Source organism: Terrapene carolina, unplaced genomic scaffold, assembly GCF_002925995.2.
Source record: "Terrapene carolina triunguis isolate 2854851 unplaced genomic scaffold, T_m_triunguis-2.0 Scaffold66, whole genome shotgun sequence".
NCBI classification, from domain to species: domain Eukaryota; kingdom Metazoa; phylum Chordata; order Testudines; family Emydidae; genus Terrapene; species Terrapene triunguis.
Window position 1 is genome coordinate 17744516 of NW_020664417.1, and position 22815 is coordinate 17767330.

General features: G+C 44.5%; 1 protein-coding gene across 1 annotated transcript in view; it reads right to left on the bottom strand.

Moving 5' to 3' along the window:
- FREM3 (FRAS1 related extracellular matrix 3) overlaps positions 1-22568 on the bottom strand; it is a 110127-nt gene extending 87559 nt beyond the window's left edge. The window contains exons 1-2 of the mRNA XM_026647824.1: positions 17408-22568; positions 15246-15335 (exon numbers count right to left, since the gene is read on the bottom strand). Of these exons, the coding sequence (XP_026503609.1) occupies positions 15246-15335; positions 17408-22568 (5251 nt within the window). The remainder of the gene's footprint in view (positions 1-15245; positions 15336-17407) is intronic.
- Positions 22569-22815: the final 247 nt, after the last annotated feature.

Genomic DNA, 22815 nt, shown 5'->3' on the forward strand with positions numbered 1-22815 from the left:
TTAGGGACGTAAATGAGTCATCAGCTTGAAAACACAATATTTGTGCTAAATAAAGTAAGTCAATAGGTCAGTAGTTTAAGAAGACAATGTCTGAGCTAACTAAGATAAGATGGAGAACACCCAGGGAACTATATACTCTGAACTAGATAACAAGGGACAAAATAAGTGGGAGTGTAAAGATGAGGTAAAGAGGAAGTCAAACCATGGACAGCGCATGCTGCACAGGGACTGGTTACTGCAAAGTAACCAAGCCAATCCTAAAATGTGTGATGCAATGTACAGTAAATGCAATGAAACATATAATGAATGTAAAAGGAGGGGGTAACTTTGGAGGTGTGGTGTACCCTACAGCCATCCCCGCTATGTTTGAGTCTGATCAACTTTGTATAGCATTGCTATATGCCAAATAAAGTCACCTGAGTGATAAAGTCTGGAGTCAAACTGAGTTCTTGGGAAGCTGAGTGGAAACAGGTTGCAGAGGGAATCCCAACAATCAGCATGGTGGGGAGGGGAAGAGAGAAGCCTTGGGAGCGAATAATTCTCTTCCCTTCTGCATCTATCATTTAAATAATGTTCTCCTGGTCCTATGCAGAGTGCCCTGGACAGTGAAATACACCTGGTCCCATTTCCACTTGCTTGGGGTCCAGTGAGCATGAAAATGTCACCACTTTTCAAAAACAAAAGAAAATTCTCAGGAAAAAAGTTAATTAAGCTGTAGTTTAGTTTGCAAATAGATATGGATAACTTAATGGTAAAACTACTCTACATCATTGGGAATGGTGGGTGCTCAGTGCTCTTATACAGATGACTAACTTTTAGCTAACCACAAGTTTGGCCCTAGAATTTTAATTTACGACATTGCAAGCAGTGTATCTTGAAATAATAAGGGATGAGTCAAAGCCAGTCAAGAACACTTGGGTGTTTTCATTCCACTAAAGCTCATGTTTGTTCCTTTCAGCAGAAACATAATGCCTTTGCAAACACTAGTATCAAAATAAGGCATCCCGCCACTCATATTTCTGCACTCCTGAGGTCAACACAGGTAATATGCATCATTCAAAGCTGTCAAGCATGAAAGCAAAATTACAGAACATTTAAAAAGCGTGTTAAAAAGAGGTCTGCATTCTCCCACTGAATTCTAAAGATTCCTGTAGTGCAAATTTCTTGATAAGCTTTATTGTTCAAGAAATCATATGTTTTTGTTGACTAACCTTTCTAATTTTTATTAAAAATCAGTAATATAAGTTTAAAAAAAATATTTTATTTAACTTGCTTGGGAAGGAATTTGGTTTCTTATTTAAAGCACAGAGAAGGTGGTCCGAGAATTAGAAATCCTGTGTTCTATTCCTGGCTCTGCCTTTGTGTCTCTGTACCGCAGTTCACCTATCCCTAAAATAAATATAATAATACCTAGATCACAATTAATGTCTTCAAAGTATTTTGAGATTCTTGGGTGAGAAGGGATACAAGTACAAAAAAAATTACAACAGAATTGGCAATTCTGAGCAACAGAAAGCACTCTTTTACATGTGATGTGGTAGTGCAATGTTCTGGAAGGAAATGTTTGAGACAACTTATACAGTCAATAGAACAATGCTTTCCTTAAGCCCTAATTTAGGCTTACAACATATTAGATATAACCTGTCATTAACTACATGTCATGCAAAAACTTTACCACAGATATGGAGTTTGGCCAAGAATTGAACTCTACTCCTTTGGACTGTCAAAAGATTAATCAGCTGAGTTTCTCATATACAAGAAAACATTATTATGGAAAAAAATCACCATACATCATAGGCAAGACTTGGACTAGTTAGCAGAAAAAAGAACACATATAGACATAGGTTTCCTTAAACATATATGTATCAAAAAGTGAAAAGTAAGTAATTACTACACAAGCAATTTGTTTAGAATGTTTAAAATGTTAATGTTTGGGGGGGGGGAATGTTTCCATTTACTGCAGCTAAAACTTATTTAAAATTAAGAAGTGATAATTCTGATGTACATCTTTATATGTGTATTATGTGCATGTACAAGAATCATGATTCCCAAAGTGTTGGGACATGAACTCCAACACTATTTAAACTGTGGGGGAGCCGTGTCCTACTACTTCAAGAAAGCATCTGATTATTATTGTTGCTTGTACTGCTGTAGCATCTAGGAGCCCCAATCATGCACTAGACCCTATTGTGTTAGGCATTGTACAAACAGAACAAAAAGACAGTCCCTGTGCCAACCCAATTCCTGAACAAAACAAAACAAAAAATGGTGGAAAGACTGGAAGAATGAAATGGAAAGTTAAATAAAATAGGAAAGAAAGGAGGATGAAAAAGAAGAAAAGAGAGCAGTTATTTGAAAGATGTGATTAGATCTGACCCACACTGTTAGATCTTACTGTAGACCTGTGCTAATGTTCCCAGTGGATGCGTCAACCTGATAAATTCTATCTCATGTGCATAGCCTGAGCAGTCTGCTGCATGCTGGGAACTTCCTTGGAAGGTTTGGAGCAGGAATCTTCCCAACTAGACTGCATAGCTACAGCAAAGCCACTCTTCAACTATTACCTGTCCATCCCCCTCCTTTGGAGCTTGAATAGCTTTTGCCCCTCTTATGCCTGAAAAAGATGGGATTGGAGAGAAGATGGCTGATGAGTCCCTCCCCTAGTCTCTCTTCTGAACCTAAATCAATTTTGTGTATTGTGTGCGGTGCATACCCTCACTTCAGATTCCCCAAACTCCCATACTTGGGAGAACCATGCTGATTCTACTCAGGACCAGAGGTGAAAGTAAGCCGGTCCGGGCCAGTCCGGTACGGCGTACCAGCAAGAGACAGTACACTGTGCCGGACCGCACCGGCTTCGTGGCTAGGATTTAAAGGGTTCTGGGCTCCCCACCGCAGCGGGGAGCCCAGAACCCTTTAAATCCTGCCCACAGCTCTGGCGGCCGGGCTGGGGCCGGGATTTAAAGGGCTCTGGGCTGCCCGCAGCTGCGGGAGCTCTGAGCCCTTTAAATCCCAGCCCCAGCCCAGCCACTGGAGCCGCGGGCGGGATTTAAAGGGCTCAGAGCTCCCGTGGCGGCCGGAGCCCTGGGCCCTTTCATTTGCCCCTGAGCCCCGGGGGCTCCCAGCCACCACTGCAGCTGGGAGTCCCGGGTTGATTTAAAGGCCCTGGGGCTCCCAGCCACAGCCGGTGCCCCAGGGCCTTTAAAGCTTGAGAGGTCCCGCCTCTTCCGGTTGAGGCCACGCCTCTTCCAGATGAGGCCACGCCTCTTCCAGATGAGGCCACGCCCTCCTCAGGACTCCAGCAGTACCGGTAAGTCGTGTAAGTTACTTTCACCCCTGCTCAGGACAGGCCCTCAGCACCAACAGAGGAGGGGACTCGATTTCACACTGATTTCCCTTATATTTTTTTCCCCATTTTGACTATTGATACTAATGTATACACAGATAATTCACACCAAACTCTGTGGCTCTAGTTCTTCCATCACATGTACAGTAGTGCAAACTAGGAATAGCTGTACTGAAGACATCAATTACATCAATGTAAAACCTGTGTAATCAGGCCTTATCTATGCACACCGGTACAAGACCTATAGATAAGCACATACATATAAAAGTACAACTAATCTTAGTAATATAATGCTAGTAATGGGGGGAGATATGGGTTCTGCAATAAGGAAAAGCAATACGGTCATATTATGTTTCACCTCTCACTTTTTTCAACACTGTTATCCTAGTAAGATAAGTGTACATTTTAAAAACACTCTTTCTTTACCCAGGACAGAATAGTAAATCCTGACTGACAACAAGATTAAAGGCAAATCAGAGTAATGCAGGGCATACACAGCACCAATTAGACCTCCCCCTTTGATTCACAGTCTATCCCCTACTGACAAAAAGCAAAAGCACTACTTGCTGCACTTCTAAAAGATGAACAGTCTTGTGAACTAGTTACATTTACAGTAGCTGAAAGCTTAAAAATAAAAAAAAATACATTTTTAATGGAGATTTTTATAAAAAACAACAGGGGAAAAAACAAAAAACAAAATACATTGGGCCGCACTATGATCACAGTTAAACTCACATTTCCCCATTGATTTTACTGAATATGTTTAAACAGAGGGCAAAATTTAGCCTATATTCTTCTTATTAGGGCCAGATTTTGACTGGCCTCTGTGAGGTTTGCAAGGGAGGGGAAAGGGTGTGTCACAGTTGCACTCTCTATGCTCTGCTAAGGATAGAGAGTGCTTTCTGTAGGCCCATGGGGCACTATCCAACCCCAGGGTGCCTGGAGGAGGTAAGATCACGGTGGGCTATGTAGGCATGCTTCCCCTGACACTGTACAACTCCCCCTCTCCTAGGTTTCCATGGATACGAGGCACCAAGTTACAGTCTCTAATACTACAGGATGGAAATCTCACAGCCATAAGAAGATAGATGGATGATGACAAATGTCATAACTTGATGGAAATGGAGAAAGACAATCCCACAAAACATTTAAATAAGGGAAAGGAAGACAGTATTATGGAAAAACCACGGCAAGACAGAGCCCTGGAAATCACCAGAGGAATCTCCACATGCTCAACAAGGTCAAATTAATCTGAGCACCTGGATGGAGGCAGGGGATCTGTAACCAGGTGTAGCTCTTGTCACCTCAAATCTGGCCCCAAATCAGTAATAACCAAACAATACTGTAGTCAGTGTCTGACTGCTGTTTGTTAGTCTATGAGCATTGTGTTAAATCAGTGCAAGTCCTAAGCAGCACATTACAAACACCAACATCACAACTGTTGCGTTCCTTGGAAGGAAAGAGACCAAGGACTGAATAAACCTGTAGACTGAACTACGCTCTCAGCCCAGAATGGAGCTTGATGGCCCCCAGGGTTAAGGCACATTCGCGGGAAAGTATATGGAAGCTGCCATCGTGGCTTTACCTGCTGCCCAAATAGTAAATTTCAGTTTCCACGGCTGCCCATTCAGAATCCTTCAGGGGCAGTAAATTCACTAGATTAATATATGTATTGTAAAATAGCTAACTGTATTACAAGATCAAGTAGAAAATGGAAAGTCATCATTAAAGGTTAGTGAAACTGACAGACAATTTAGAGAACATTAAGTTTCAATCACTAAGGGCTAAACAAGTCCACTTCATGGAAAAATCTAAGGATGGGAAGAAATTACAATGTAAACTATGCCAGGTTGATGGCACATTATTCCCAGATGAGAGGTGACAAAAGAGCAATAAGTACTTATACAGAGGAAGCGGGGGTGGAGGGGAAGGGGGAATCAAATTGTTCTATAGCATTTAACATTCATATTAGAGATGGGGGTCTGATCCAGGGGCCTGGTTCAGCTCCATCTCTTATTCCAACCTTGAAGCAGTCTGAATCTGGATCTGATCTGAATCTGAACTTTGCAGTTTAGACTTCTTACTGCAATGGGCCTATGCAGAACACACATCTTGAACTCTGAGGAAGTTCAGACCTGAATCTGAACTGTGTAGCTGAATCTCCTTCTTTAATTTTGTGATTGGTATAAAACAAGAAAAAAAATGTAGAAAGCATCATACTATTGGAGAATGTCAGGATTTTCCTTAACCCCACATGTAGCGTAATTGCACAACTACCAGTCTTTGGTGGGTAGGAGTCCATAGTTGAAATCCTGGCCCCATTAATGTCAATGACAAAACTTCCATAAACATCAAGGGGGCCAGGATTTCACCCCAGGCATGTTGGGAGCTATCCCCAGCAGGACCCACAGAACAAAAAAACCCACATACTTTATATTACTAATGTGGTAAGTGTCCCTTACCGGTAGGTTTATTTGGGCATTGAGCTGATAATAGGGAAATACTCTTAATTTTTTTTTTTAATGGTGAGCAGATCATCTTTAAAATAGTGCAGTAAAATTCCCTTATCCAATGGAAATGTAAGCTTAAAAACAGCTTTCCATGCAATGCTTAGAAGATGTCTGAACTAGTCTTGCAGGATATCAGCAAAACCTTGTAGCCTCCAGCATCAGTTAACTCTCCTTACTCTTTTTGCTACAGTAATTGAAAAGAGGTCTCCAGGGCAGCAATGATAGTGGATGTCAAAAGGTTAAGGGTACTAACAACTATAAAAGGAAAAGGTGAAGCCTCCAGGTGAGAGAGAGTTATTTATATATAGAATCGCTGAACATAAAAGAATGTGGAGAGGTCTTGTTTGGTGCCCACTACTCAGTCTATTGCTGTTTGCATGAAAAGCATCAGGAAAAATAATGACTTCTTCAGTATTTAAATGACAGCATAGAGTAAAGTCAAACAATAATAGGTTCTGAGTATATTGCAAATTACATATTGTTTCTTTGAACAAACATCATATTATGACACTGCCTCACTCAGATTTAAAAGTACATTTTAAAAATATCTGAACCATACCTCCTTTTGTGGGTTCAATTTTTGCCAACACTTGTGCCTGTAAAATGAACCATGGACACAAATCTGAATAATTGGGCATCTAACGGCACAATCTGTGATGTAATCAGTTGAGGAGCTAGTGCTCAGATTTGCACCGACAATTCAGTAGTGGGTACAGTTTGTGCAGGTAAAAGGGAGACCCCACCCTTTTGAAAATTTGGTCTGGAGTCTGTCACACTCTCTCATGCATGCACACCATGAATAAACTTACCCAGTAACTCCCCTAATTGGCAGATCATACTTACGTTGCAGATCAAAACAACTCACATTTGTAATCAGTGTATTAAAGAAAGCTTTCTTTCCCCCATAAATTAAATTATGTGATTTAAAAGGGACATCATCATCTTAAAAGATAACACTTCTCTCTCAATTACTTGTACCAATAAGAAGTAAAAGTAACTCCTAACATTATTGCAAGCCAAAGTGACTGGACAAAAAATTATTTTCCCTCTAATTTTCAGTTTGCTTATTTTCTGCATTGGACAGCTGCTACTCATTGATATGATATCCAGGGCCGGTGCAACCCATTAGGCGACCTAGGCGGTCGCCTAGGGTGCTACAATCTAGGGGGTGGCGACCGCGGCGGTATTTCGGCGGCGGGACCTTCCGCCGCCTCTGTGGGGGGAGGCATTTCGGGGCGGGACCTTCCGCCGCCTAGGGCGGCAGAAAAGCTAGCGGCGCTCCTGATGATACCCACTTAATTGACAATGGTCACGTAGTTTTACCTGAAGTTATGGCAGTCATGTTAGCATACAAAAAACCCAGACAATAAATAACTTCTAGCCACTTTCGTTTATAAATACAAACAGCTACATTTTAATTTACTCCCACAGTACAACTGCCTTAATCAGACACCAGCTTTCTTATTCCATTTTATTTATAGAAAGTAATATCCTATAGTACATTTATGGCCTAGTAATTTATCTGATAGGACTGCTCAGTTTAGCAGAGACTAGAAGTATTGCTGATGAAATGTCTAAAAACAGGCTCCCAGTTATACAGACCTCCTTGTGTCCCCTAGTCTATAAGTAATGAAAGTCACCATCTGTTCACTGTGTGTGGTTCCCCCTCCCCCAGCTTTTCTAATCGTTTTGCAGTTAGTCAAGTTAGTCATGCCATGACCAGTGAAGGACTCACATATTCATCAACTGACAGCAAAATAAGACATCTGGAAGAAAAGTAGGTGGCAATTCATAGCGCCTTTTCCTGCATACTAAGTGCAATGTTAGCAAAAGAAAACAAGAAATGCATTTCCAACCTGTCATAAATGAATAGCCCTATGTGTTGTTTAATGGCATCAGTTACATGGCATTACAAAATGGGCTAGAAAATAATTGGCTCGAGAAATCTATTTTCTTTTTTGCCAATTTCTTCCCAGCTGGCCTATGTTCAACTTTTTTCTTTCATCAAAGGGAGTACAGACCAAAGGCCATTTGCAGTCTCTCATAGCTTTGTCTATTGACTACTCTATTGGCTCTTAAAAGAGAAGATCCTTCCAGCTGTAATGTTGCCAAGGATACAAAGTGCCATCTATGAAGTATGACTTAGTGCATTTATTGATCATGAAGCAGAGGCCTTCTAGTTCCTAAACTAGACTAAAGCTGAATGAAATAATTTACTCACCCAACTTAGGAAAGGAAATTGGTTTCATTCAGACTAGGAAGGCTGTACACTTCCAAGATGACTATTATTCCATCTTTGTTTGTAAACATAAGACAAATGCTTCCCAGATATAATTCCACTGAAATCAGTTGAGTTATACCAGGGTTGAAATTTTAAATTATTCTGACTTCCATAAAATGATGTAATGGTTCATAAATCAAGAAACAATAACAGAAGAGAAATTTGAAGATAATTAGCATAAAAATGAAATGTGATTGTGGTTTGACTAAAGATTTGTACTGAAATAGGGTGAGGAAATATAATAGGTATAACTAGGGACTACTAGTTACATCATTAACAGGAAATGTACTGAACTGAATTGTCTCATTCACTCAGGGTGCAGATACTTTCATAACAATAACTTATTTCTCAAGTATGCACTTACCTGCACGCTGATTGGCTGTGGGCAATCATTAGCCAGAGCACAGAGATTTGCATAATAAGGGTATGGGTATTTTTAATTACTTATATTGCACTACTCTGGTTGACCACTAGAAATGTCTGTGTTCTGTGTAGACAGTCTGGGTTGATTTCTGACTGGAAATCCTCCGAGGCTCAAGGAGAGTTTACCACAAAGAGCTCCTCCATTTTTTCCATCCCACCTCAATCCCACAAGCCACAATGCCCTGATCTCCTAGCGAATTTCCACCATGTCTGGAGACCAACAGGGAAGAATCAAAGCTTCTGCTCCACCCATCCTATTGTCGGATAGTTCCTGTTCTGCAATATTTTTCCTGCATTATTCTCTGATAGAAAGATGCTTGCATTATTCAGCTATGTAGTGGAACAAGATAATGCTTGCCCAATGCTGTTCCAGTATATGCAAGGAGGCAAGTTCCTATCAGATTCAGTCATTTTGTTTTGAAAGCAAAAGAAATACAGAAGTGATCATTAATCTTTGTACAATGGTGTCAGGATATCCTGGAAAGTAAGAATCTTGTCAGATTCACTCATCCAGCATCTGAATCAAGATGATAATCAAACTAGAAGTAGGTGTTAATCTGTAACAGCCAATCTGCGCTCACACTCATTATAGGACACTTTGGGACAAACATATGTGGCCTCCTGCCAACCACCCATAGCTGTCAGCCTCCTATACCTACATTTTAGGACCCAGACCTGCTTCCATTGAAATTAGGTGCACACAGATTAATCCAAAGACCTTCCACTCAATCAGTGGAGATTCTCCAGATTTACAATGGTGTAACAGAGAGCAGAATCTGGCCGATTGGCACTTCTGCTATTTTATCAGGATCCGGCCCTTACTTACAGGTGATCAGCAAAATGAAATCAAGAATTACAACTTCCACATTAGCCCTTTGTACACCTATAAACAGAAGAATATATTTAAGCACATTTTAATACTAATTTACAGGATTTTTTCCTGATTTCTTAGGTTTTAGAAGAGCTTCCAATTGCCAGCTCCCACTATGGTCATCATGCCAGGATGCAAAATCTCATTGGGGCTTATTTGTTCGATGTTTGTACAGCACCTAGCACAATAAGGTCCCTCCCCATCTTGATTGACACTGCTAGGTGTTATTGTAAAACAACAAACAATAGTAATGCATTCTCTTTGGTGGCATATCATCTATGATGAAAAACAGCATTCACACTGTCTATAGGGTTAAGGTAAGTGACTGTTCCCTTCCCAGTATTCCATAGATGTCTTAAATCTTCTTTTCAAATAAAGGACATGTAGTAAGAACACTGGGATAAGTCCTGCATTCCTAACCTTGACAAAACTCTCATTGAAGTGAGTGATAGTTTTAATAACTCTCTAAGGACTAAAACCAAGATTTAAAAAAAAAAAAAAAAAAAAATCAGTGCCTAAAGACAGGCCCCTGCATAAGTGGCCTGATTTTCAAAAGTGCTGACACCTAACAATTCTCACTGAAGTGCTCAGCTCTTTTGAAAATCAGGCTGCTTATTAAGCTGCTATGTGAGGATTTTGGAGTCTAACTTTAGGCACAGGATTTTGTAAAGCTTGGCTTTTAGATTATGGCCAGCTGACAATTTTACAAAGCAGTGAAATACCACAGGAACTTGGGGAGGAGGGCAGGAATTAAGCTAAATTGCTATCAGTCTGCATACTCCAGTGCTGTTCGATGGTGAGTTTGCAAAGTGCATGATGGGACATCACACTATGACGGAGTCTAGGATTGGGAAAGAACAACACTTCACAGGCATATCAAAGGAGGAAAGCAGCAAAAGTTTACATTACAAGTGTGCTGAAATGCCCCTAGCCTGCTTACGTGGGGCACTGAGTGCTCAGTCCCAAAGCTGTTGTTTTTTTTTTTTAAAACACTCCTGGGTAAAGAATCTGTACACAAACCTGTTCACTTAACCGCAACAGGACACCTTTGCTTTCCTTCTTGCAGTTTTGCTTTCAGTCAAAAGTGACTGTAAAATAGGTGAGAAGAGAACAAGTACCCTGTGGGAAAACTTGTGGAAATGATCCTAGGAAAAAGCTCTTGTAGAGTTTCCTCCAAATTCTCTCATTGGAGCTGCAGATGGGATTTGCTCCCCTGCAAAAGTAGTATTGAGTTTGGCTTCCAAACCCCAGTGTCTCTGCATTTGCTCTAGGGCAGTGATACCCTAGACTGAGGCTCGTGAGCCACCAGTGGCTCTTTAATGTGTCTCCTGCAACTCTTTGCAGCACATGGTATTAAACACTGATTTAATTATTAATCAAAGTTATTAACCACTCAGGATGCTTTTACTGTGTAATTAACCAATTAAGTTATCAACTTGCACTAAGTTAACTTATTTGCTGGGAGAATATTAGAGAGAGAGAGAGAGAGCGCGAGAGCGAGCGCACTATAGTAAATGAAACAAAGAATTCACAGTACTGTGGCTCTCCTGCATAATGTTGATTGCTAATTTGGCTCCTGAACTACTGAGGTCTGAGTATCACTGCTCTAGGGCTTTCTGGCCTATGGCCTTAACTGTTTAAGCAAAATCATGCAACAAAATAGCTCTCTATAGGATTTCAAAAATGCCTGTATTTATTCAGTTGGGTAAGAAAAAACAGACATTGTTGAGCAGGAGTCCTGCACGGAGGAGGCAGAATCCCTGAATTTGGCCCATCCTGAACAACATACTAGGTATCGCTAGAGAACAGGGTGAAAGAATATATCCTCCCCACTCAGGCTATGGAGCTATTCTGCGGAGGCTACAGTAGCCTAATAGCTTATCCTTCCCCAATCTGAAAGTGCTTTGAATCTTGTTGCTTACACACGTTACCCCACCCACTCCCCCCCACGCTGTGCATGCGGCAGGCAAGGAATCCGTGCAGAGCTGGGCTCTGTTATAAAATGAGGTGCATATCTACAACCTAGCCTTCTTTCTGCCCAAAGTCCATCTCTCTCCTGTATGTAGAATAGCCACACCATTTCCAATGCCAGAGGGTGCTCCGCAGCAGCAGAGGGGTGGACTGCATTTGCCCTGGCTTCATACGCTGCCTTTATTTCAGAAAATTGTTTTCAGCAAATGGAATGTAGCCCACCTTTTCAAAACACCACAGCATCACATTAAATTTCTCTAGCTCTCCACTAAGTAATTGGTCAATATTAAAATCTAACCAGACACTTTTACAGCCACTAGCTTTTCATTACTTGCATTTGTTTTATCTTCTGACATTCTAAAAATCCTTTGCCTTTCACACCCATCTTTCGGCTCATGACACCATTTTGTTAAGCATCTTTTGACATCTAAACACAGAGCAATCCTGAAAGCCATTAAGAATGGAACTCTTTTAGCACGTTCATTGTAATTACAGAAACCTTTATAAAAGCAGCTCCTTTACAAGCTTTGGATGCCAGATCTACCCAATAGGTTGTAATTCCTTCCTGCACTTTGTTAGACTTCATCCATCTGCTAAGTCATATAAACATATACCACCAACATACATGGCTCACATTCCCATATGTCTCGTGGAGTAACTGGCTGGGAAACTGATTTGTTTTATTGTGATCAGCTTTCTTTTTTCCAACATGTGACCTTGTAAGGGTCTGTGTAATAAACTGTTGTGGGTAGAACACTGACATTTATGTCAGATTTCTGTTCTCTCATTTTCACAGTGTGTCTTAATGAATTTTAAAGTGATACCAAAAAAATCAGAGTGATTTGGAATCAGAGAACATTAAAGTTGGATCTTCAGCAGAAACAAGGATTACCACAAATGAGGTAAGTTCACACGGTTTTATGCAACAATTTAGCCGTATATGTACAAGGGTTCAAGCTACGGCTGCTGAAAGAGGAATAACTTAGAGCTATAGGGCTGGTCTACACTGGGGGGGAGGGTGTCGATGTAAGATACACAACTTCAGCTACGGGAATAGCGTAGCTGAAGTCGATGTATCTTATTTCGACTTACCTCCCGTCCTCACGGCGCAGGATCGACGGCCGCGGCTCCCCCGTCGACTCTGCTACCGCTGCTCGCCCTGGTGGAATTCCGGAGTCGACGGGAGCACGTTTGGGGATCAATACATCGCGTCTAGATGAGACGCGATATATCGATCCCTGATAGATCGATCGCTACCCGCCAATCCAGTGGGTAGCCTGGACGTACCCTTAGTGTGGTTGATTTTTCATCCATAATGTTGTTTTAACACATTTTTATTTTAATAATATGAAGTACTTTTGAGTACTCTGAGGAGAAAGTACAAACTCTGCTCATGACCATTTGCCTTGGCTTTTTTGCTGTAAGTTAGGTCTTTTTCCCAAGCTCATTTATTTTATTTATTTATTTTTACATTTCCTACATTCTAAACTCTGTAAATCCCAGGCACAAGCTAAACACCAATTTTTATTGGAAGTCGCTAGTGAATATGTGAGCTGTCTCCATGCAACAATGTACAGTTCAACTATTTTTGTATTAACACCTGCACATTGTGACATTTGTCCTATTTGTAAATAACATGCTATTTCCATCTGATATGATACAATAAATATGCAAAGTCATTCTTGTGATTCTATTTCCTTGTAATTATAAGCTCAGGGACCTGATCTTGAAACCCTTCCATAGAGCTAGATTGTGGATGGGTGTGACATGCAGTAACATCTCCCCGCTGCTAAGCAGCTGCCTGAAGCCCAGTCAACAAACTCAGCTTTCCGATAATAAAGGTATGGCTAACTGGAGAGGGAAGGAGTGGGGAAAGAGGCACTCTGCAGGGTACAATCCCCTTTCAAAGGGTCACAATTTACAGTGCCACTTGCATAGTGAACTACCACTGTAGGAAGCAACAGCAACTCCTCCTCTCTGGCTTTGACACACCAGAGGAGAGTCTGAACTAATGGCAGGTGGTAAAGGAGGTCAATGACAAAAGAAAATGTTCCAGCCATCGCTGCCTGTGCTGATGGGAAGGGTGGATATCAGGATGCCTTTCAACTGCTAGCTGTGCAGCATGTCAGCCTCTGCATGATCTGCAGCCCAAACTCCCAGCTGCTCGCTGACTCTTAGAGGCAGCCCATTTTTTTCCTCTATACCTTTTTACCTCTGGAAAGGAAGATATGGGCCTAAGAATAAATGTGATCATTGGTCCAGAATCTAATTTTGGACCAGTTTTAAACTGGTATATCTCTATTAATTACAGTGAAGTACACTGGCACAAAGTGAGAACAGAATCAGTTCCATTTTTCAATAGAATACAGCGGTCACCATTCAAAAAGAGCACCATTTACTGGGACGTTTTCCTTGTTTCCTATAATTAGAACAGGAGATAATACACTGAATTCAGACAATGTGGTGCCAGTCATTGTACCAGCACCTAGATTTGATTTTGGGTCAACCATTTTGGAGAAAGTATTTTAATGCTGTTACAGCCTTCGTTCAAGGACTGATAGCGAACACTCAAAAGGGGTGCATTTTAAAAAAAAATGCAATTTTTATGGAATGTTACATTTAGGGCCTGATCCTGCAAGCCCTCCACACACAGAACCTCCATTAGCCTCATTACATTGAATCAGATAGGAAGTTTGCAGCATATAATGACAGATGTTACTCAGTCTGCAAAATTCAATATCAAATATCACAGAATGAATCTTCCTGTCTTCCCTCAACTAGGACCCATATGCAGAACTCCTGTTAACTTCAATAAGAATTCAGAATGCAAAACACTTGCAGGATTGAGCCCTTGTTAAAACAAACAAGCAAAATACACCAACTATTTCATTCAGATAAATCGTTACTGAAAAGGGGAAAAAACTGCATGCATTACCAGTGTTCATAAGGTGAATAATGCCAAACTGACATCACTGAAAACTGAAGTACACAAAACAGATACTTGGACAGCAGATCCTTGGCTGGTGTGGATTGTCATAACTTCATTTAAGTCCATAGAGCTATGACAATTCACATCATGTAAAGATGGCCCCAGCATAGGCGACAGCAGTACAAATTTAACTAGGCTGCCCTATCAGCAGCATACCAGTATCTCAATCTTGATCTAGAGGGACCAACTCTTGGGGTGTGCAGGCAATGTAGTGTTCAGCCTCCATGCTGATTCTGTCCTTGGTCTCTCTGCTTCACTATTAACAAGGGCCACCTATAGTAACACACCTCTACCTCGATATAACGCTGTCCTGGGGACCCAAAAAATCTTACCGTGTTATAGGTGAAACCGCGTTAGATCGAACTTGCTTTGATCCACCAGAGTGCGCAGCCCCGCCCCCCGGAGCGCTGCTTTACCGCGTTATATCCGAATTCATGTTATATCGGGTCGCGTTATATCCAGGTGGCGGTGTATTAAGTTTTTGTAATGCGCTTGGCTGAACACTAGGAACTGGACTAGAACCAACAACAGCTTTCCACAGAACAGCAATCATATAGTAACAACTTCTACTTACTACTGAACTGTGGCAAGATTTGAATTAGTAACCCCATGGTGAAAGATTTTGTAACCCATTAAGAATTTCTTACACCATTTAGTTTGCCTTAGCAATTTACATTAATTTTAACATTATATATTTAATAAGTGATTCATCCATTATCTCAGTATAAAACTGTACATAAAACTCATGAACTTGCAGTAAAATAGAGTGAAGTATTTTATCAATTCCAATATCAATACTATTCTGTTGCTGGATCTCATTTTAAAGTATATACATATAAGAAGTATAACCTTACCATTGTCTTCAATGGAGAAGTAGAAGATGTCACTGGTAGAGCTATCACCTTCTTTCAAGACATAGCTGATCTTCATTTCATCAATATCAGCTGATAAAAGAAACACACTAGTGAATCACCAAAGCATTTTACTGCAGAATATAACACTTACCAATACATTTTGAACGTTAGTATTTTAATTCAATAAACAATATTTGATAGTTGTCCCATAAATTACTAATTGTTTTTGAAGAATAATACTTTAACATTGTCTTAGACAAAGAAAAAGCCAGTTTTAGAAGATGTATCACTTTAAATTGTATAAACAAGAACTCAAACTCTATTGCGGTAGCATTAGTTCCTACCATGGTCCTTGCTCTGCAATGCAGCAGTAATTAACCTGATTACTAATTTAAAGCTAAAAACTAACTTCTGTTGTGATTTAATCTGTTCTTTAATATATTATTTAAAAGTTTAAATTAATTGCAAATCTAGTTTTCAGAAACTCATCACCAACATTATAATGAGAATGACTATGCTACGCCTAAATTATATATTGGGGAGTAAAACTTGATCCCCATAGTTTTGTGCTTTAAAAAAAAAAAAAACTGTAACACACAAAACTATTCCAAATGACTGGGTATCAGATGAAATAGTGGGAAGTGTGGGAATTTTAATTAATTTTACTTTATACTGTGACTATTTCTGAACTTACTAAAAGTCTGAGTCAAAGCTCACTGACGATCTTTTACTTTTGCTTCTTCACACACAAGAAATAAGTTGACAGCTTCAGTTTTACGTGAACACTCTTTATGCATCTTAAAATATCTATTTCTTCATACCCAACTCAGCAATGCAAATGTCCTGCCATATGTGTGTGTTAACTCCTGTGGACTTCAATAGCAATAGCACCTGCTTGCCTCATAGTTGATTTCAGTACTTTTAGTTAATTGAAATCATAATTCTTTACAGGTGTGGAACATTCCCAGCTGAATTGTAAACAATTTTTACTATATTAGAGCTTGAAAGATTAACTGAAAGACTTTTAAGTAAAGTGATAAAGAACTCAAAATCTGAAATCATGCAGATTTGCAACCTAATAGCTTTTTCTTCTTTTTCTAAATCCAGAAACAAAGGTGGCTGCCTTCCCCCTTTTACCTTTGTCCCCATCTTTTGTTCAGGAATCTACCCATGGGAGGTGGAACGGAGGTCTAGAGTCAAAGCACTTCTGGGGCCAAATTAAGACTTGATTCTCCCCCTGAAAGAGATGAGTAACTCCACATTGCTATCCATGGAAATTACTTATGTCCTGTGACAGGGTCCCAGATCAGACTTTGACACATCATCAGTAAATCTCCAAACATTTTCAGCCCCATTTTTACAGATGGTGAAACCAAAGCACAGAAACTTGGAATGACTTCTCAGAGCTTACACAGCAAGACAGGAATAGAGGCGAAGGCTAAAATTTTCAAAAGTATTTCCGTGATTTAGGCTCACAAGTCCCAGTTTCAAATGTGATTTAGGCACCCCTTTCAAGTCTCATTGAAAGTCAATAGGCCATGGGCTCCTAAATCACATAAAGTATGTCTACACAGCCCATGGAAACAAACCAGCAGCAAGCCTCCCAGTCTGGGTCAACAGATTCGATTTTGCGGGGTTCATGCTAGTGCTCTAAAAATAGCTGAATACACACCACATTGAAGTTGCAGCTCAGGCTCTGAAACCAACCCCCATCTCTAGGCTTTAGAGCTGGAGCTCCAGCCCAAGCTGCAACTTCAAAGTGCTGCCTACACAGCTAGTTTTAGAGCACTAGGGTGAGTCCCACAATCCCAAAGTCTGTTATCCGCAGGTGCTTTTGAAAATTTTACCCTATGCCTCTTGATGCATTGTACCAGGACCTAACCACTAGACCACACATTAGGAATGTTATCAAGTCTTGAGAGAACTTTAGGTTAAGTGTTGGCAGGTAAAACAAGACTTTCAGCTTCCTTTTAAAATGTATTTATTTGTAATTTCAAAGCTACCCATGTACCTTGTAAATGGTTTAAGATCTTTTAAGTTTTTGTCATTTTTAAAAGACAACCCAGTTTAACTTTAAATTACCTCATAAGTGAGCAAGTGAATTGTCTAAGGTATATTCCTGGATCTACAGGCTGTAAATGATTAAATCCATTAGCACCAACCTTGTGTAAATGTGTTAATGCTCTCATTTCCAAGGCCAATATTAATGATGAATCCATGCTCTAGGCCATCTGTGATTTTGTACTTCAGCAGTTTGTGTGGGCTGTCTCGGTCTTCTGCCTTCAGTGACTTGCTGGTGATCAAGAAGCCCAAGTGTCCAGTCGGAAGGTTTCTCAGAGTTGGGGCACCTTTGTTCACCACTAACTGTGGCACCCCATTGTCCAGGGGATTGATCTGGATCTTCAACAGCTGGGGTTGATGAGTCTCCAGGATGGTATCAGGGAAAATGTAAAAGTCTGTGTGAGTCCCATCAGCCACAGTGAACGAGAAGCTATCCTGGCTGGTTTCTGTGCCATCATGTCTATAGCTGATCAGATTCTCATTCAAATCTAGTTTGGTGAAGCTGGTCACAGGATAGCTACTGTTATATAAAATCCGGCCATGGACAGGGACCTGGGTAACCGTGAAACGGAGCAAATGGTCAGGGGTGTCCCGATCTTCCACAGTCAACTCAAAGGGGGTAATCAGTTTGGTCTTCCCTTCCTCAACCACAAGGTCATTGATAGTCAGAATTGGCTTTTTATTGTCTACATCCGTAATGGAGATCCTGAAGGTGCGGAAGACCGGATTATAGCCATCTGTCACTTCAAACTCGAAGCTGTCCATCTTCACCTCATCCTCTGCAGTGTGGATGTAGTAAATCTTATTGCCAGCTAGCTGGAGCTGAGAGAAGGAAGCAACAGGCACCCCAGGATTGTCCGAGCTCTCTAAGTGTCCTCGGGTAGGGGCCCGGGTGATGCTGAAGCGCAGGTTCTCATCAGGGCTGTTAATGTCACTAGTGCTGAGCAGATCAGTTGTGAGAGTCACCTTCCCACCCTCTTTCAGAGTTACCCCTTTGTTAATCACCTCAGGGAAGACTATGTCAATGCCGCTGATGGTAATATAAAAGTATCTGTCTATCAAGGCGTTAATGCCATCAGTGACATCAAATTTAACCAGGTCACGGACCCCTTGTTGGCCAGTATGAGCATAACGGATAAAACCCTGGTCTATATCATCCTGGGTGAAGTTCATACCCACTGTAATGTTGCCTAACGGCTCCCTGTGTTTGCTCACATGCTGCAGAAGACCCTGCCTGGGTGCCAAGCGGATGATGTAGGTGAGGTTCCTGTCCTCTGAATCTATGTCTGTGGCTTTAAGGTCTCTGTTAGTGATGACCTTGGACTCACCAATCTCTATCTCCAGCCCATCATTGATAGTCATCCTAGGGGTCTCATCATCCATAAGGATCACCATGATCAACACTTTCTGTTCCACTGTGTGCTGGCCATCACTTAGCTGGACTTTGAAGCTGTCCTCTTTAATCTCGGAGTCATCATGCTCATAGACAATGCTGGAGGCTTCCTGGATCTCCTCCAGTGTGAAGTTGTGGATGGGTATGGTGCCAGTTGTCAGCTGCTGCACAATTCGCCCATGCTTGGGGGGAACACTGATGAAGAAGTGCAGGTGGTCTGGGGGAAGATCAGCATCAGCACCATTGAGGATGGGCGTGTCAATAACCAGACTCATCCCCTCCAGCACCACAAACTCACGCACAAACAGCTCAGGCTTTTCATCGTTGGTAGGGATGATGATAATGGGGAAGAAGTGGTGTGGGGAGACATTGACACCATCAGAGCAGCAGAAAGTGAATCTGTCCTCTAAGGGCTCCACCCCATTGTGGATGCTCTGAACATAGCTGATATGTCCCAGGTGAACATCTTTGATGGAGAAGATGCTAATGGCAGTGCCAGCCCTAGACTTTTCAGACCCAGGCGCTGGAGAGATGTTCTCCAGGTATCCAGAAGTGGACTGAACAGTGATGGTGCATAAAATATCATCCATGGGAGTATCCACATCCTCCGCATCCAGCTGCTGCTGAGTCAGAGCTTTCTTCCCTCCCTCCGAGACAACGAACAGCTCGGGCCCCACAATCACTTTAGGTGCAATGCTGTCCACAGGCAGCACTGTCACAGACACACACACCCCTTGCACTGTGCTGCCTCCCACCACCCACTCATGGGAGAGGTCAGAGATGGTCAGATTGAAAGAGTCATACCTCTTCTTCAGGCCAATCTCTCCACCAGTGTGAGCATAGACTACTGTCCCACTGATAAGGTCTTGCTGGGTGAATCTCTCCACGGGTACCTGATTTACCAGAATGTCACCCAGCTTGGGCGGATCTCTCACAAAGAAAGTCAGTGCCAGATCATCAGTATCCTCATCTGTGCCCTGGAGAAGGGAAGTAGTGATCTCAGTGACACCATTTTCTAGCACATCAATAGAGGGTCCCAGCAGCCCATTACCACCAGGTAGAGTGATACTAGGCCTTTCATCATCCACTGGCTGCACAGTGATCCTAACAGTGATTGGCACATGGTGGATGCCATCACTCACTTCCAGTTGATAGGAGTCATTGGTGGACTCATCACCACTGTGCTGGTAGGATATACGCCCACTGGCAATATCATCTAGCAGGAAAGATTCTCCCTGGACTATCAGCCCCTCCAGGTAGCGAAGGTGGCCATGCTGGGGTGCCTGGATTAAGATGAATATAATTTGATCTGTGTCCGTGTCCTGGTCAGTGGCATCCAACTGAGTAGTGGTGAGAAGGAAGCTGCTCCCCTCGAGCACAGTGAAGCCCATGTTGGTGATCTGGGGTGGCTGATTGTCCACTGGCTGCAGGAAGAGAGTGAAAGTCCCTGGCACAGAGTTGCTCGCTGAGTCCTCTACACTGTAGTTAAATTGCACCACCCTTGGGGTGATACCCAGCTCCTGGTCAGGAGGCCGGTATGCCACCTTCTGATGGTTCACCTGGGCTTGGGTGAACTGAGTAATGGACACGAGAGGGTTGTCAGCCAGCACGATCTCTCCAGCCAGCACAGGGTGGTTCTCATCTATGTCAGCTGGTGGTGTAAGCAGAGTGTATTTCAACTCGCTGTCATCTGTGTCCAGGTCAGTATAGCGCAGATAGCGCTTTCTGAAGTGGGTCACTTGGTACTCCAAGACTGTCATCTGTAGGCTGGTGCCTGGGTACAGTTCTGGGGGCAAATTGTCTACTGGTTGCACTTGGATGGTGAACATTTGCTCTCCAGACTGGTTAGGGGGCTCATTGTCATCCTGGAGGCAGAACAGAAACTGGTCCATCACAGGACTGGTGCTATGGGGTCCTGTGTGCCTGTAGAACAGCTTTCCATCCAGGATGTCCTGCTGCAGCCATTCGCTCACCACCTTCTCATACACACCCTCACTTTCCACAAAGCGCCAGGAGGATGAAGCATCACCAGCCTCCTCCACGTCCTCTTCGCTCTCAAAGGATGGTGGTGGCTCTGCCTGGCGCAGGAGCAGCTCACCCAGGCGGTGGGAGCGTGAGGCATGGGCAGACTCCTCAGTGTCCTCCTGAAGTATAAAGTGAATAGTTGACTCTTCAGAATCGATGTCAGTGGCACTGAGAATGAAGGGCGAGATCTGGACAGCCTGGCGCTCTCTCAGCACCACCCCGGTGTTGGCGTTGAGCAGGGGCGGCTGGTCATCAACAGGGGCAATGATGATGGGGAAAAGAAACTCCACCTGGTGCTGCCCATCCTCCATGCAGAACACAGTGTTATCATTGTAGCTGTGCTCGCTGCCATCGTGCTGGTAAACTACCTGCCCAGCCTCCAGCTCGGCTGCTGTGAAGTACTTGCGTCCGGGTGGCGCACCCAGTACCCTGAGCTCGCCATGTCGCAAGCCCCGGGTCACCCAGACCTTCACCTCGCTCAGGTTGTCCTCATCGCTTATCTCCAGAGTGCCAGACAGAGGCCTTGACTGGCCCTCGAAGAGCATCAGCTGGGGGCCGGCGGCTTGGCTGAAGGTAGCCACTGGGGCCAGCGTGTTCATGGGCTTCACCACCACCATGAAGGCGAAGGGCTCCGAAGAGGCGCCCTCAGGGTCCAACACTTTCATTTCCACCTGGAAGATGCGCTCTTGGTCGGAGTCCACCGTGGGCGGCTGGTAGGCGATCTTCAGCTCCCTCAGCTCCCGCTGGGTGAAGGAGGTGAGTGGCTGGCTGGGCTCGTCGGTGCTGAGCAGGTAGCCCCGCAGCCGGAGATCCTCGCCTTCCCGCCCGCCGGGGCTGGGCCAGGGCGCGGTGAGGCTGAAGAGCAGCAGATCCGGGGGGCTCTCCAGGTCCTCGGCCGCCAGCATGTCAGGGGTGAGGGCAGTGAGCACGAACTGATCCACCTCAGCCACCAGCAGCGCCGCGAAGCCCAGGAAGGGGGCCGTGTTCTCCGTGCCGCCCCACAGCCGCACCGCCACCTGGAAGTACTCCTGCTCCGCGCCGCCCAGCAGCTCCACCCGCATGGGGATGGAGTCGCGGCTGTGCCAGGGCTCGGCCGCCGTGTGCTGGTAGCGGATCCCCGCCCGCAGGAAGCGGCCGCACTCGCTGCTGTAGCCAGGGGGCAGCGGGCGCCCGTCGGACTCCACCAGGCGCCCGTGGGCGGGCAGTAGGGCGCCGCCGTCCGACGGGGGCCGCACGGTGAGGCGGCAGCGGCCCTCGGGGAAGCCCAGCACGTTGCCGTCCAGGGGCGGGCTGAGCCCCAGCCGCGACTCCACCTCCAGCGGCAGGTGGCGGCGGAGCAGGCGCGGCGGCTCGGCCAGCACCTCCACGGGCAGCGCCAGGGGCAGGAGGCGCGGGCGGCGCGGCGAGCCCGAGCGCAGCTGGAGGCGCAGGCGGTAGCGGCCGGGGCTGGGGGCGCCGTAGTGGGTGTAGGTGACCTGACCGGGGCCGAAGCGGCAGGGGAAGCGCCGGGGGGAGAGGGCGCCGAGGCGGGGCGGGCCCGGCTCTTCGCTCTCCAGCGCCGTCAGCTCGCACGTCTCCCCCGGCGGCACGCGGATCACCAGGTCCCGCGCCGGGTCCAGCGCCACTGAGCGGCCGCAGGGCACCCACAGCCCCCTGCCGGCCACCAGCAGCCCGGGGGCGCCGCCGCCGCCGAGTCCCGGGGGCAGGAGGAGGGGAAGCGGGTCCGGGTCCTGCTGCGCTTCTCGCCCTGCCGCCAGGCTGCACAGCAACACCCCGGCCAGCAGCACCAGGCAGCGGGGGTGGCGGGCTCCGCTGCTACGGTGCCGGGGCGAACCACTAGCCATCGCCCCCTGGAAGCCCGGCTGCTGCACCGGCTGGGGTGGCTCCGCGGCAAGGTGCACTGGCCGCCTCCTCTTCTAGCAGCTGGGCGAGCGGTGCGTTCTGTTCTGCCCCAGCCGGCTGCAGGTACTAAAGAGAAGAGTGGAGGAGGGGGTGGCAGCTCCTAGCACCGCCCCGGAGCAGCCTGACACAGCCCACGCGGGGATCCACCGCCTGCCCTACAGCCTAGAGGAGAAAGCAGCTCCTAGACAA